Below are 12,757 nucleotides of genomic sequence, written 5' to 3' on the forward strand. Positions count from 1 at the left end.
CCAACTCCTTTGTTTTTTCTTTTTTCTGAGTATGAAAAGCTCACTGAGAGAGATGAGGTGATGGGGACTTTTATCTGCTGTCTCTTGTTTTTTATAAAACTTGTCCGCGCTGGTACAGGGAACATCTGTGCTATGATCATGTGCAATGCAGAAAGAGACGCACTGTGCACTGCAGGATTCATGTTACAAGTGACTTTTGTAAAATACACAAGTGTCGCAAAGATTCACTAAAACACTCAGTCCATTTAGAATACAGCAAGTTCACAGTGTAATAGTGAGTCACATACACACATACAGAGTCACATACATACACACAACACACAAGCAGAGTCACGTACACACACAGAGAGTCACGTACACACACAGAGAGTCACGTACACACACAGAGAGTCACGTACACACACAGAGAGTCACGTACACACGCACGCAGAGTCACGTACACACGCACGCAGAGTCACGTACACACGCACGCAGAGTCACGTACACACGCACGCAGAGTCACGTACACACGCACGCAGGGTCACGTACACACGCACGCCCACGCAGGGTCACACGTACGCACGCCCACGCAGGGTCACACACACGCACGCCCACGCAGGGTCACACACACGCACGCCCACGCAGGGTCACACACACGCACGCCCACGCAGGGTCACACACACGCACGCCCACGCAGGGTCACACACACACACACACGCAGGGTCACACACACACACACACGCAGGGTCACACGCAGGGTCACACACACACACACACGCAGGGTCACCCCCCCACACACACACACACACACACACACGCCGACAGAGTCACACACAGGCACATGACAGAGTATGTGACTCTACGTTGACTCTACATCATCACACACAAACACAAACTTGCTCGTCTTATGCAGTGGAGCAGTGCAGAGCTGATGCATGCTGGGAGCTTGGACTTGTGTATAATGAGGATTCTGAACGCCCATAGAAACACTCCCTCTGCCCCCTACAGCTGGTCCAGGGGCAGTGCAGCGCCATACAGCAGATACATCAAATAACAAACTTCATAATTTCTTTTAGCGAGACAACTTTCTTGTTGATGTGTTTACCCTCACATGTCTGGGCTGCTCGCTGCGAGACATCTTCAGAACTGCTCCTGTTTGACGACGTGTATGCGTGTAGGCGGGGGTATGTGCTCAGTCTGAGTGACCCGTCAGGCTGACCTCTCACCCTGCCACCCAATGGTTCTTGGAGAAGGAACACACCATCATACAGAAGGCTTGAAATGACATCCTGATTTCAATGGCCTCCTTGACCCCACATGCACATATGTTCTTTCGACGTCTATGACCCACGCCCCGTCCCAGTCCATGATGTGATTATTCCCTTTGCAGAGACCTGATGGCGTGAGCAGTGAGCAGCCCAAACATGTCAAGGTAAATACATCTCACCAGAAAAGATGACTAAAAGAAAATAAGAAATGACCTATCTTAACTTAACGATTAGATTAGATTCAAAGCATGACAGACTATTTTACATTACAATTGCCTTCTATATTCACATTATGTACTGTTGTTCATTGTACTGTGCGGTTTCATGAGAGGGACATGGTTGTTTCGGTTGTTGATGAGACGAGCTATTCCCTCTGTATTTCCCCTGGAAGGTCTTTTGCCAAATGTGGTGTAAGACGTCTATAGCATGTTAGCTAACCTATAGCAGGTGTTCAAATGAGTGGAGAGAGTACTGTACTGTACAAATCATGTGCATAACAAACTATCTGCATCATTCCAAGATTCAGATCATCATTCAAAGGTAAAAAGATGCATGTAAAAAAAATCTAAAATGTAAAATGATGAACAGTACAAAAGTAATACATGTCACATAAGATCTTTTTCTGTTGTCTTGCAGTAAAACCTTGGCCTCCATTCAATATCCAAGTGAAATATGCTAAAGAGTTCTACACCATCAGCTGGGACACCAAAAACCCAAAGTACTGTCTGGTCTACAGAATCCTTATCAGGGCTGCTCTTGAGCCACAAAACTCGGTGATCAGCCTAGAGAGCAAAGATACTCTTGTCCACTTGGGAGAATCGAAACTGCGTCCAGGTGTTTACTACGGGGTGGAGGTGCAGGCCAAGCTCTGCCCCACGTTCCGATACACCGGGCCGTGGAGTGAATGGGGTTCCGCTACATTTTCGACCGTTGCAGCTACTAATCTCACCGCCCAGGTTCCAGGTAGAGCTTTGTCTGAATCTTTTCACTAAACATATTACATTTCCTTCCAACTTTAGGGACCGGGGTAAAAAGGAGGAAGATGGATGGATTTCTAACTGATGTTTTTTTTGTTTTGTTTTGCAGGAATTAATTATTATTGGCTCATCTTCATCTTAATAATACTCTTGTTCTTGTTTCCAACTGCTATGTGAGTATGGAAAAAAAACCCTCATACTATTCTCCCACGGGTCTGTCTAAAAGAGTAAATACTTAACTCAAGCCTCTAACTCAATCTCCAATATCTGTTGTAGGTTTTGGCAGAAGAGGTTTCAGAGGTTCACATTCATCCCGGATCCTGGAGAATTTTTCAAGCCCCTGTACATCATCCACGACGGTGATTTTAAGGTAAGACTTAAACTCTTCAAAATGTGAGTGGTTAGTAAGTATCTTTTAAGAGCTGCTTATAAAATCTGGGGTAAGACAAAAAAGAACAGTAGAACAGACTCATATTTATGTTCACTGGGTCGTCTTTACCTCAAAAACACTCTTCTGTTCTGGCTTTAAACTGTTTTGTATTCAGTCTGTGTACTTTTCACACCTGGACCACTGAGAGAGCTTTTTGTTGTTTTCGCTTTTTGTTTCATGTACTTTCTCAGTGTTATATTTATTTATGAAGCTTTGTCGAGGTTAGAAATGACTGGTTGATGTGAGGGATAATATATTTTTTTTCTATTGATGGCTGTTTATGACTAATGCTTGGTAGTTGTGGAACTGTCTGTCTTTGGCACATGTCTGAGTGAGGGTGACTTAAAAAAAACAACATATTAATAGACACTGCTCATGGGGACTTTCCCTTTATACTCTTGAGATGTGTCTGTTTAGCGGCACCAGAGGGTGGAAAAAGCCCCAGTGACAGTGTGACATTTGATGATAGAATACCTAATCTACATATCAGAGAAGGTCATGTGACGATTCAACCTGTGTATCTTGTAACAGAAAGAATACTACAACTTCAAGACAAACATAAGATAAATAGACAAATGAAATCGAACAAACATTTTAGACAAGCACTTTCATTGAAGATTTAAATATATAAGAGCTGTGTGATAAAGAGTCCAAATGAACATCGTGCTCAAATGAACAAAAAAGAATTAGATCCATGTCAAGTTTAGAAGATAATTTAATGGCAGTGGAGAATTTTTTATTTATTTATTTATTTTTTCATGGTCAACTGAGCAGACTTGCAGTTAAAAGCCTGCCCTCTAGTGTCCAAATCAAAGAGATGCACTTGTAGTGCTGTTCTGTGCAGGTGTGATGTTGTTGTTTGTGTGTGTGGCAGGCGTGGGTGAAGCCGACAGTCACTGAGCACAGCTTTCTCAACATGGACACGCTGATGGACGTGAAGCTCGACCCGACTCCTCTGTCTCTGTTTAAGTCCAGCCTGGGCCACGCCTCGCTCGGCCGTGTGTCTATATCCACGGTTTGCGGTGAAAACATTCTTGCTCATTTCTCTGTGAATTCTGATTTTCGTCATGAGGCGAGCTGTGGGACGGCTGAACTAGACGATGATCCAGAGACGCCACACGTACATCTCAGCAACCTGAATGTTCACCAGGATCTTGATGAGGGCTTGTCTGGAAGTGACTATCCACTGGTGGATCTAGACACCATAGATAGTGGTTTTGAAGAGTGCAGCAGCCCCTCAGCTGCAGGACACCTACTCTCCCCACACCAGCAGACACCCTTAGGACCCGGTGCAGAGCAGCTCTGTGATCTCTATCACTCCAATTATGTGAAACAATGGAGACATCACACATAAAACATGTTTCACACTGTAAAAAAAAAAACAACCTTATTCAGTAAATCAGGGGAACCACCAAAAGCTATGTACCAACTGTGTTTGATCCTCCTCCTGATGTAAAAAACAAACTATTTTCTCATTTTGGTTCATTTGAACACATCAAACAGGCTGAAGTGGGCGAGGAAAGTGGTGAGTTGTCACCTGGGCTGGAAAATGTTGTGTAAGTATGTTAATGTCAAAACTAAATAAAGTAAATGTCATCATTATAAAGTAATGGTATAAATATGTCATATTGTATTTGAAATATCTGTCATGTTCATGTGGCTGCCGCTTGGTCAGGTCACTACTGAAAATGTGTATTGATCAATAAAAGATCAAAAGTGTGTGTCACTGAAGCCCCCTGTGTGTCTGAGTGCCTCATGCTGCTGGGCCTATTCCGAGTGGTGTTTCGGTTTGACTTGCCATCTACACCTCTCCACCCACATTATTTTACTGCCTTTTTCTTACTATTATTTTTTTATGTTAGGCCAAGTTCAGGGTCTTTTGTTTCAACCTGCCATGGACACAAAACAGAGCTCTGTATCACCTGCTGTAACAGAATATTCCACACCCCAAACACAGACAGAGAACTCTCCTGTAAATGAAAAGTCTGAGACAATGCAGTGAACAAACTTCAGGAGAAAAATTCACCATAACCTTAATATATTTTATTTGGTTTATTTAAGTCTTGTATCTTTTTTTAATGTTTGCAGTCAGTGTGAAAGACCCTCTTGTGTTCTCACATAACACCACTAGATGACGCCCACAGGCCTCAGATAAACTTGGTCACCAGTTAGAAAGTTCTGAGTGAATTGTTCTATGCAGCGCTCGCCCAGTCACTTCTCAAACAAACAATCCACACAATGTATCACAAACTCTTTCAGTGATCAAATAATCACACTGAGGCCTGTCACGATGAACACGATATCCACTTATCGCTCAATATATGAAAGATGGAACTATCATTTTTGCGGATCAATATTTATCATAGGGACATTTTCTTTGTTCTTGCAATAACGCTTGAGCTGTAGAGGGTTGAATAAAAAAAAAAACCCTCTATGAGTCACTATAGATACAAACTCACTACTGAAGTGTTTCATTCTACTATTTGAAACTGTTGAACGGTGGAATCGGCCTCAGACCATCTGTGGATCTTAATCATTTTACTATAAATGTGAAAACATATATATTACAGATGGTAACTTTAATCGTAATCATCATTATGTCAGAATTCTTTGCTTCAAATTGTATTGCTGTGTGACACTATGTGAGTGCAGCACCCATTTTCCTTCCATGTTACTGTCGTAACCAGCGTGACGTAAGGACCAAGGGTGCAGACTCACAAAGGTTTAACAATGTCTTTATTCACACACACGTGACAACAAAGGTAATAGTTCAAAGTTCAGTTCGTAATTTTAACAAGTCGTAAATCAAAATCCATAGGAGCTGGAGAGCGTAGGTGCGGAATCGTGGACGTGGAGGGACAGATGTGCACGGTGAACAAGACGAGACAGGACCATACCAGGGCTGAGGGGCAGGGGAGATCCGGAGCTGGTTCCCGGCGGATTCCTGGAGGAGGGTAAAAAGATTCCGATAAGCATGAGCATAAAGCGATCAGAAGCAGTGTAAGGCCAAGAGCATATCCACGTGAGTACGCGGACGTTCCGGCGCCGAGTGACTCGTCCAGACCCCTCTTATCCGCAGCAGGTGGTGTTCATTGCGTTGATGGAAGACAGGTGCGCGCGGGAGGAGTCAGGATTCCGCCCAGCTCCGGAAACAGACAGGTGAGGGAGGAGGGAGACGAGGGCGCAGGGAGAGCAGGACAGGGATCATGACAGTTACACTCCTCACACTCCTCACACTCACACTCTCCAAACTCCCCACACTCCACACACTCCTCACACTCACACTCCCCACACTCCCCACACTCCCCACACTCCCCACACTCCTCACACTCCTCACACTCCTCACACTCCCCACACTCCTCACACTCCCCACACTCCCCACACTCACACTCTCCAAACTCCCCACACACCTCACACTCCACACACTCCTCACACTCACACTCCTCACACTCCCCACACTCCTCACACTCCCTACACTCCCCACACTCCCCACACTCCTCACACTCCCCACACTCCCCACACTCCTCACACTCCCCACACTCCTCTCACACCTCACACTCCTCACACTCACACTCATACTCCTCACACTCCTCACACTCCCCACACTCCTCACACTCCCCACACTCCCCACACTCCTCACACTCACACTCCTCATTCTCGCCAAACTCCCCACTCTCCTCACACTCACACTCCCCACATTCCTCACACTTACACTCCCCACACTCCTCACACTCACACTCCCCACACTCACCACACTGTGTGAGGAGTGTGAGGAGTGTACTCCCCACACTCCTCACACTCTCCACTCTCCCCACACTCACACTCTTCACGCTCCCCACACTCCACACACTCCTCACACTCACACTCCCCACACACCTCACACTCCCCACACTCTTCACACTCCCCACACTCACACTCTTCACACTCCTCACACTTCTCACACTCTTCACACTCCTCACACTCCCCACACTCCTCACGCTCTCCACACTCCACACACTCCTCACACTCACACTCCCCACACTCCCCACACACCTCACACTCCCCACACTCTTCACACTCCTCACACTCCTCACACTCCCCACACTCCTGACACTCACACTCCTCACGCTCCCCACACTCCTCACGCTCCCCACACTCCTCACGCTCCCCACACTCCTCACACTCACACTCCCCACACTCCCCACACTCTTCACACTCCCCACACTCCCCACACACCTCACACTCCCCACACTCTTCACACTCATACTCCCCACACTCCTCACACTCTCCACTCTCCCCACACTCACACTCTTCACACTCCTCACACTTCTCACACTCCTCACACTTCTCACACTCCTCACACTCCCCACACTCCTCTCACTCTCCACACTCCTCACACTCCTCACACAATTCACACTCCTCACACAATTCACACTCCTCACACTCTCCTCACATTCCCCACACTCCTCACACTCATACTCACCACACTGTGTGAGGAGTGTGAGGAGTGTACTCCCCACACTCCTCACACTCTCCACTCTCCCCACACTCACACTCTTCACACTCCTCACACTTCTCACACTCTTCACACTCCTCACACTCCTCACACAACTCACACTCCTCACACTCATACTCCTCACACTCCTCACACTCCTCACACTCATACTCCTCACACTCCTCACACAACTCACACACCTCACACTCACACTCATACTCCTCACACTCCTCACACTCCTCACACTCATACTCCTCACACTCATACTCCTCACACTCACACTCCTCACTCTCGCCAAACTCCCCACTCTCCTCACACACCTCACACTCCCCACACTCACACTCCCCACACTCCTCACACTCCCCACACTGTGTGAGGAGTGTGAGGAGTGTACTCCCCACACTCCTCACACTCTCCCCACACTCACACTCCTCACACTCTTCACACTTCTCACACTTCTCACACTCTTCACACTCCCCACACTCCTCACACTCCCCACACTCTTCACACTCATACTCCCCACACTCACACTCTTCACACTCCTCACACTCCCCACACTCCTCACACTCCTTAGTACACTCCTCACACTCCCCACACTCCTCACTCTCCACACTCCTCACACTCCCCATACTCCTCACACACCTCACACTCCCCACACTCCTCACACACCTCACACTCCCCACACTCCCCACACTCACACTCCTCACTCTTGCCAAACTCCCCACTCTCCTCACACACCTCACACTCCCCACATTCCTCACACTCACACTCCCCACTCTCCTCACACTCACACTCCTTACACTCACCACACTGTGTGAGGAGTGTACTCCCCACACTCCTCACACTCACACTCCTCACACTCCCCATACTCCTCACACTCCTCACACTCATACTCCCCACACTCACACTCCTCACTCTTGCCAAACTCCCCACTCTCCTCACACACCTCACACTCCCTACATTCCTCACACTCCCCACACTCCTCACACTCACACTCCTCACACTGTGTGAGGAGTGTACTCCCCACACTCCTCACACTCCCCACACTCCTCACACTCCTCACACTCCCCACACTCTCCACACTCCTCACACTCCCCACACACCTCACACTCCCCACACTCCCCACACTCCTCACACTAATACTCCCCACACTCACACTCCTCACTCTCGCCAAACTCCCCACTCTCCTCACACACCTCACACTCCCCACATTCCTCACACTCACACTCCCCACACTCCCCACACTGTGTGAGGAGTGTACTCCCCACACTCCTCACACTCCCCACACTCCTCACACTCCCCACACTCCTTAGTACACTCCTCACACTCCTCACACTCTCCACACTCCTCACACTCCCCACACTCCTCACACTCCCCACACTCCTCACACTCACACTCACACTCCTCACACTCACACTCCTCAATCTAGCCAAACTCCCCACTCTCCTCACACACCTCACATTCCTCACACTCACACTCCTCACACTCTCCACACTCCCCACACTCCTCACACTCCTCACACTTCCCACACTTCCCACACTCCTCACACTCTTCACACTCCTCACTCTCCTCACACTCCTCATAGCTTTGTGGTGAGAGCACAGTAGCTGCTGCTAGTTTTTCAGAAGACTTTGATGTTCTTTTGAGAACATGTGAAACTATAGTGAAGGGCACCTAAGAGGTCGCTGCAGTTACACCTTTAATGTTTGTTTTTCTTTCTATGAAGTTTGCACCCACATGGGAGCAGTAAGGTGAGTAATCGATCTGGGGTAACAACCAACTCTACGGTATTTCCATTCAATCTGTAGAAAAATATCTACACAGAGCTTCACCACAAAGCTACAAGATAACACTTCTATGTGCACTAGCCTTCCTCAACTCACTGATATTATCAATGCAAATGAAGACAACCCCAGACACAGTACTCTGCTCTCCTCATTCCTCTCACAGTCTTCAGTCCTTTAGGTCTTCAGTCCTTTATGTCTTTAGTCCTTTAGGTCTTCTTACCACTTGATAGTTCAAAAGAAGAATGAAGCCTTTGGGGCTAAGCTGGGTGCTGCTCTACCTCATCCCACTGGCTGGCTCCACACCTTTCACAGGTAAATCACAAATCTTATATTTTGTTGTATTTGTATTTGTTGTTGTATCGTTGTCTTTACCTCCTGCATTCTCTGGATTGTTAGGCACGAACCTACAATCAACTCTGGCCAGTCCATCAGATTTGGTTAAAGGCCCTGTAGCTGTTTTTACTATGTCTCTGAGCAAAAAATGGTCTTTCCCCAGTACAGATAAACAGACGGCTGGACTGGAAGAAGAAATCGGCCCTGGACTTTTTAGTTTGGCACAGCCCCCAGAACGATCACAAGGCTTTAGGCTCATTCAGTAAAAACACGTTTTGTTTTTTTTTTTATTTATTTTTTTAATGTCTGTTGAATATAATCAATAGCAACGTGATATTTTGTGTAATTCCATTTGAATGTTACTGTGAGGGGATTTTAAAACAGATTTTTAGATTGTCTTAGTAATACCTGCTAGTGTTATTGCTGGTAATACCTGTAGTATAAATATACAGGTCATGTATTGACGTTTTCATTCAGTCTATGGTCTAATCTCACGTTTTATGACGTCACTCTCACGTGAAAAACACTGTGCGCGCGCCCGCGGTACACGCTTTTATCGCCGCGTGAAAATGAGTGTCTTTTTTCAGTTACCTTAAAGTAAAGTAAGTGAAATAAAAGCTGGTATGAAGACTGGAGAAAGTGATCTCTCTATTTCCGCATGACTTCAGTGCACAGCAGCTTTGAGCGCGCGGCCGCGGGGGGCGCTCCTGCTCCACACTCTGTCCTGTCGTTTTGCCCTGGGCTGGACCGGCCTGGGCCTGACAGTGACCGGCCCAAAAAGTGCCTCGGCCCACCAGGACAACTCCTGGTGCTCCAGATGGCCCGTCTAACTCTGCATATGTGGGATAAGCAGCTCTCGAGGGCAAAATGTGTTCGCTGCTGCTGTCTGCATCTAATTAGAAAGTGTTTTATTAATATAATCAGGAAGTGCACATTAGCACGCTAAATGTTGTTAGTTTTACACACATGGGCAAAACTTCACAACACTGTTCTCTGAGAGAGAAAAGTGCTTCCAAACTTGACAGAATGAATAATTAGTGTTGTGGAAAAATAGGAAAAATACTCTAATACTAATACTCTACTAAAATATATCTCCTAATAATCCAGATGTGAAGCCTGGTGAATTATGAAATACAAAAAGGTTTATTCTTTGTTACAGCAGATATGGACAGGACCGTCTCTCCCCCAGAGCTCTGAATATTTAAGCACGGTCACATCTGTTCAAAGATGATGAACTTTTACACAGGTAGAACAACACAGTTTGTTGTGAGATGGGGACACTCACATGTCCATGTGTCTGTGGGACAGACTGACACAGTACAAATACATTTACACAAACATATGATACGATTTCCCTCACAACATGATACATGTACATTTCCATCATAATGAGGATGAGAAATGTCATAGTAAATGCTGATTACAACAAAAATTAGAAGTACATTTTTGCTGATATTGCAGACTTATGAAACAGCTTAACTCCACAATATCAGAAAACTGCAGGAGAGAAAACTGTCCCATGGATGAGGACGAGGACAAGGTCATAGGCACAGAGAGCAACAAGTACAATGGTTCAGGGAGGCCATCGAGATCTGGAAAACGTGCCCTGTAATAGGCACTGAAATACTGAAATTTTGTGTCACGATTATCATGGCCAAAATTATTGATTGTACGATTATATCACGATAATTATTAAGGTTGCCGACAGTTCAAAAATATTCTGAACATGAATAATTATCATTTTAATGTTATAAATAAGTTCCATAAACAACCTTTATGCAGTTGTACTTTGTTATAAGTGAAAACAAACTACGATCGGAGAACATCAGGGAGAAGTTGTTTTTTTCTGCACATTTTGGTGATATAATGGAGATTATCTTTAGATATAATGGAGATTATCTTTAGATATAATGGAGATTATCTTTAGATATAATGGAGATTATCTTTAGATATAATGGAGATTATCTTTGTCAGCGATTATCATGATAATAAAATGTCCCACCAACAATTATTGTTGACCTTTTTAATCACGATAAAGGATATTATTATTTATTGTCCCTACTCTGTAAATCGAGATGAGGAGCCGTACTAACTTTGTCACACCTGGGATACAGGTTCTGAAAAAGTAGAACAGCAGATGGAGCTGTCGTCCTTTGTGAAAGTAGCAAAACAGCAACATCTGTTAAATGAGCTGAGCAAACAGGTCAAAACATCACATGGCACTTCTGAGGAAGGCAGCAGAGTGCAGCTGAAACTGTACAAAACTAGCCTTGACAGCAAGAAGAATTTTCTCAATTTTTGTGAGTTCACAAACTCTGAAGAGTCTGTCTTGCTCAGCCCCGGCTTTAGCGTTTGCATGTGACAGGTCCTGCATCAGCAGTGCTGCAGAGATTGACCAATCACAGGGCAGCACTGTGGTTTAGGGCGAAAGCCAGCACCAAACAGACAAGAAATAACAGCCATCTCTGCTCATCTGTAGAAGTCCTAGCAGTGTGGAGCTAATGTTAGCATTTACAACACTGCAGACAAACGGTTTGTTGCTTCATTGCTCCAGTGGAGGTTACAGTGGCCACAGAAACAGCTGTGGAGGAATGAAGCTGAGCTGGACATAGCACAGGTCAAAGCTCAGCGCTGTAAATGTAGTCACACAGTTTGAGTCTGCCGAGCATTTATGGACTTAAAAACCACCGGGATGCTTAGAGTTGGACAATTTAAATCTAATCATGAATTAACTTTTAGACTGGCCTCAAAAAGTTTTAAAAATTTGTCAAATTTATAAAAACCAAACTGTTACGTGGGATCAAATTAGCAGGTGCATTTGATGAATCTTCTTTTTGTTATTTTTGTTGATGTTTCTATTGTGTACAGAGTATCATTTCTTCACATGTATCTCCTTTTGTATTATTCTGACAAAGACCCACACACATGTGTATGATTCATCCAACAGCACAGTCTTTGGTATCTCTCTTTTAAACCTTTGGGTTGACCTTTGTCACTGACACTTTTGTGTTTTATAAAGCACATTTGTGATTACCATTACTTTTATTATTATTATTATTATTATTATTATTATTATTATTATTATTATTATTATTACATTTGTGATATTTTTATAGTTAAAATTGGGCTTTGTGGACAAATACTAAGCAACGGCTACATCAGTCCTGTATTAGTGAAGACTGTAAAAACACCAGGTGCTCCTGGAGAACATTTACTTGAAGAGAAGAGACGAGCCAAAACTTGCCTCAAAAAGGAGGTATCCTGGTATGCAGAAAAAGTCAAAGCACACTGACCACCAGTAGTGCCTTCTACTGTTGCTGCCTCTCCAAGAGCATCTGACGTTTTTAGTCTCATACACAATGTTTGACCCAGAGACACATGTCCTTAGCTGTCTTAAACATGTCGTGTATTAGTATTGCCACTTGTGACACTGTAACAGCCACCTAAATGATTGACATGCTTGTGTATTTAAGCGACCGCCTCAGTGGCTACTGTAAATGTAAAATAAA

General features: G+C 45.1%; 1 protein-coding gene across 1 annotated transcript; it reads left to right on the forward strand.

Moving 5' to 3' along the window:
- The first annotated feature begins 1,090 nt into the window (after nt 1–1,090).
- il21r.1 (interleukin 21 receptor, tandem duplicate 1) lies at nt 1,091–4,383 on the forward strand. The gene is made up of 5 exons (XM_055227745.1): nt 1,091–1,163; nt 1,884–2,210; nt 2,334–2,397; nt 2,501–2,594; nt 3,529–4,383. Exons 1-5 carry the CDS (start codon nt 1,091–1,093, stop codon nt 4,006–4,008), a joined length of 1,038 nt encoding a protein of 345 aa, XP_055083720.1. The 3' UTR covers nt 4,009–4,383.
- Nucleotides 4,384–12,757: the final 8,374 nt, after the last annotated feature.

The sequence above is a fragment of the Periophthalmus magnuspinnatus genome, chromosome 16 (genome assembly GCF_009829125.3).
Source record: "Periophthalmus magnuspinnatus isolate fPerMag1 chromosome 16, fPerMag1.2.pri, whole genome shotgun sequence".
Lineage (NCBI taxonomy): Eukaryota > Metazoa > Chordata > Actinopteri > Gobiiformes > Gobiidae > Periophthalmus > Periophthalmus magnuspinnatus.

Excerpts from the sequence above, each read along its gene's own strand:
- il21r.1 (XM_055227745.1), top strand. The coding sequence starts at position 1,091 with ATGTCTGGGCTGCTCGCTGCGAGACATCTTCAGAACTGCTCCTGTTTG. Across the intron at positions 1,164-1,883 it reads GTGTATGCGTGTAGGCGGGG|TAAAACCTTGGCCTCCATTC; the intron begins GTATGTGCTCAG and ends GTTGTCTTGCAG. Across the intron at positions 2,595-3,528 it reads TCCACGACGGTGATTTTAAG|GCGTGGGTGAAGCCGACAGT; the intron begins GTAAGACTTAAA and ends TGTGTGTGGCAG.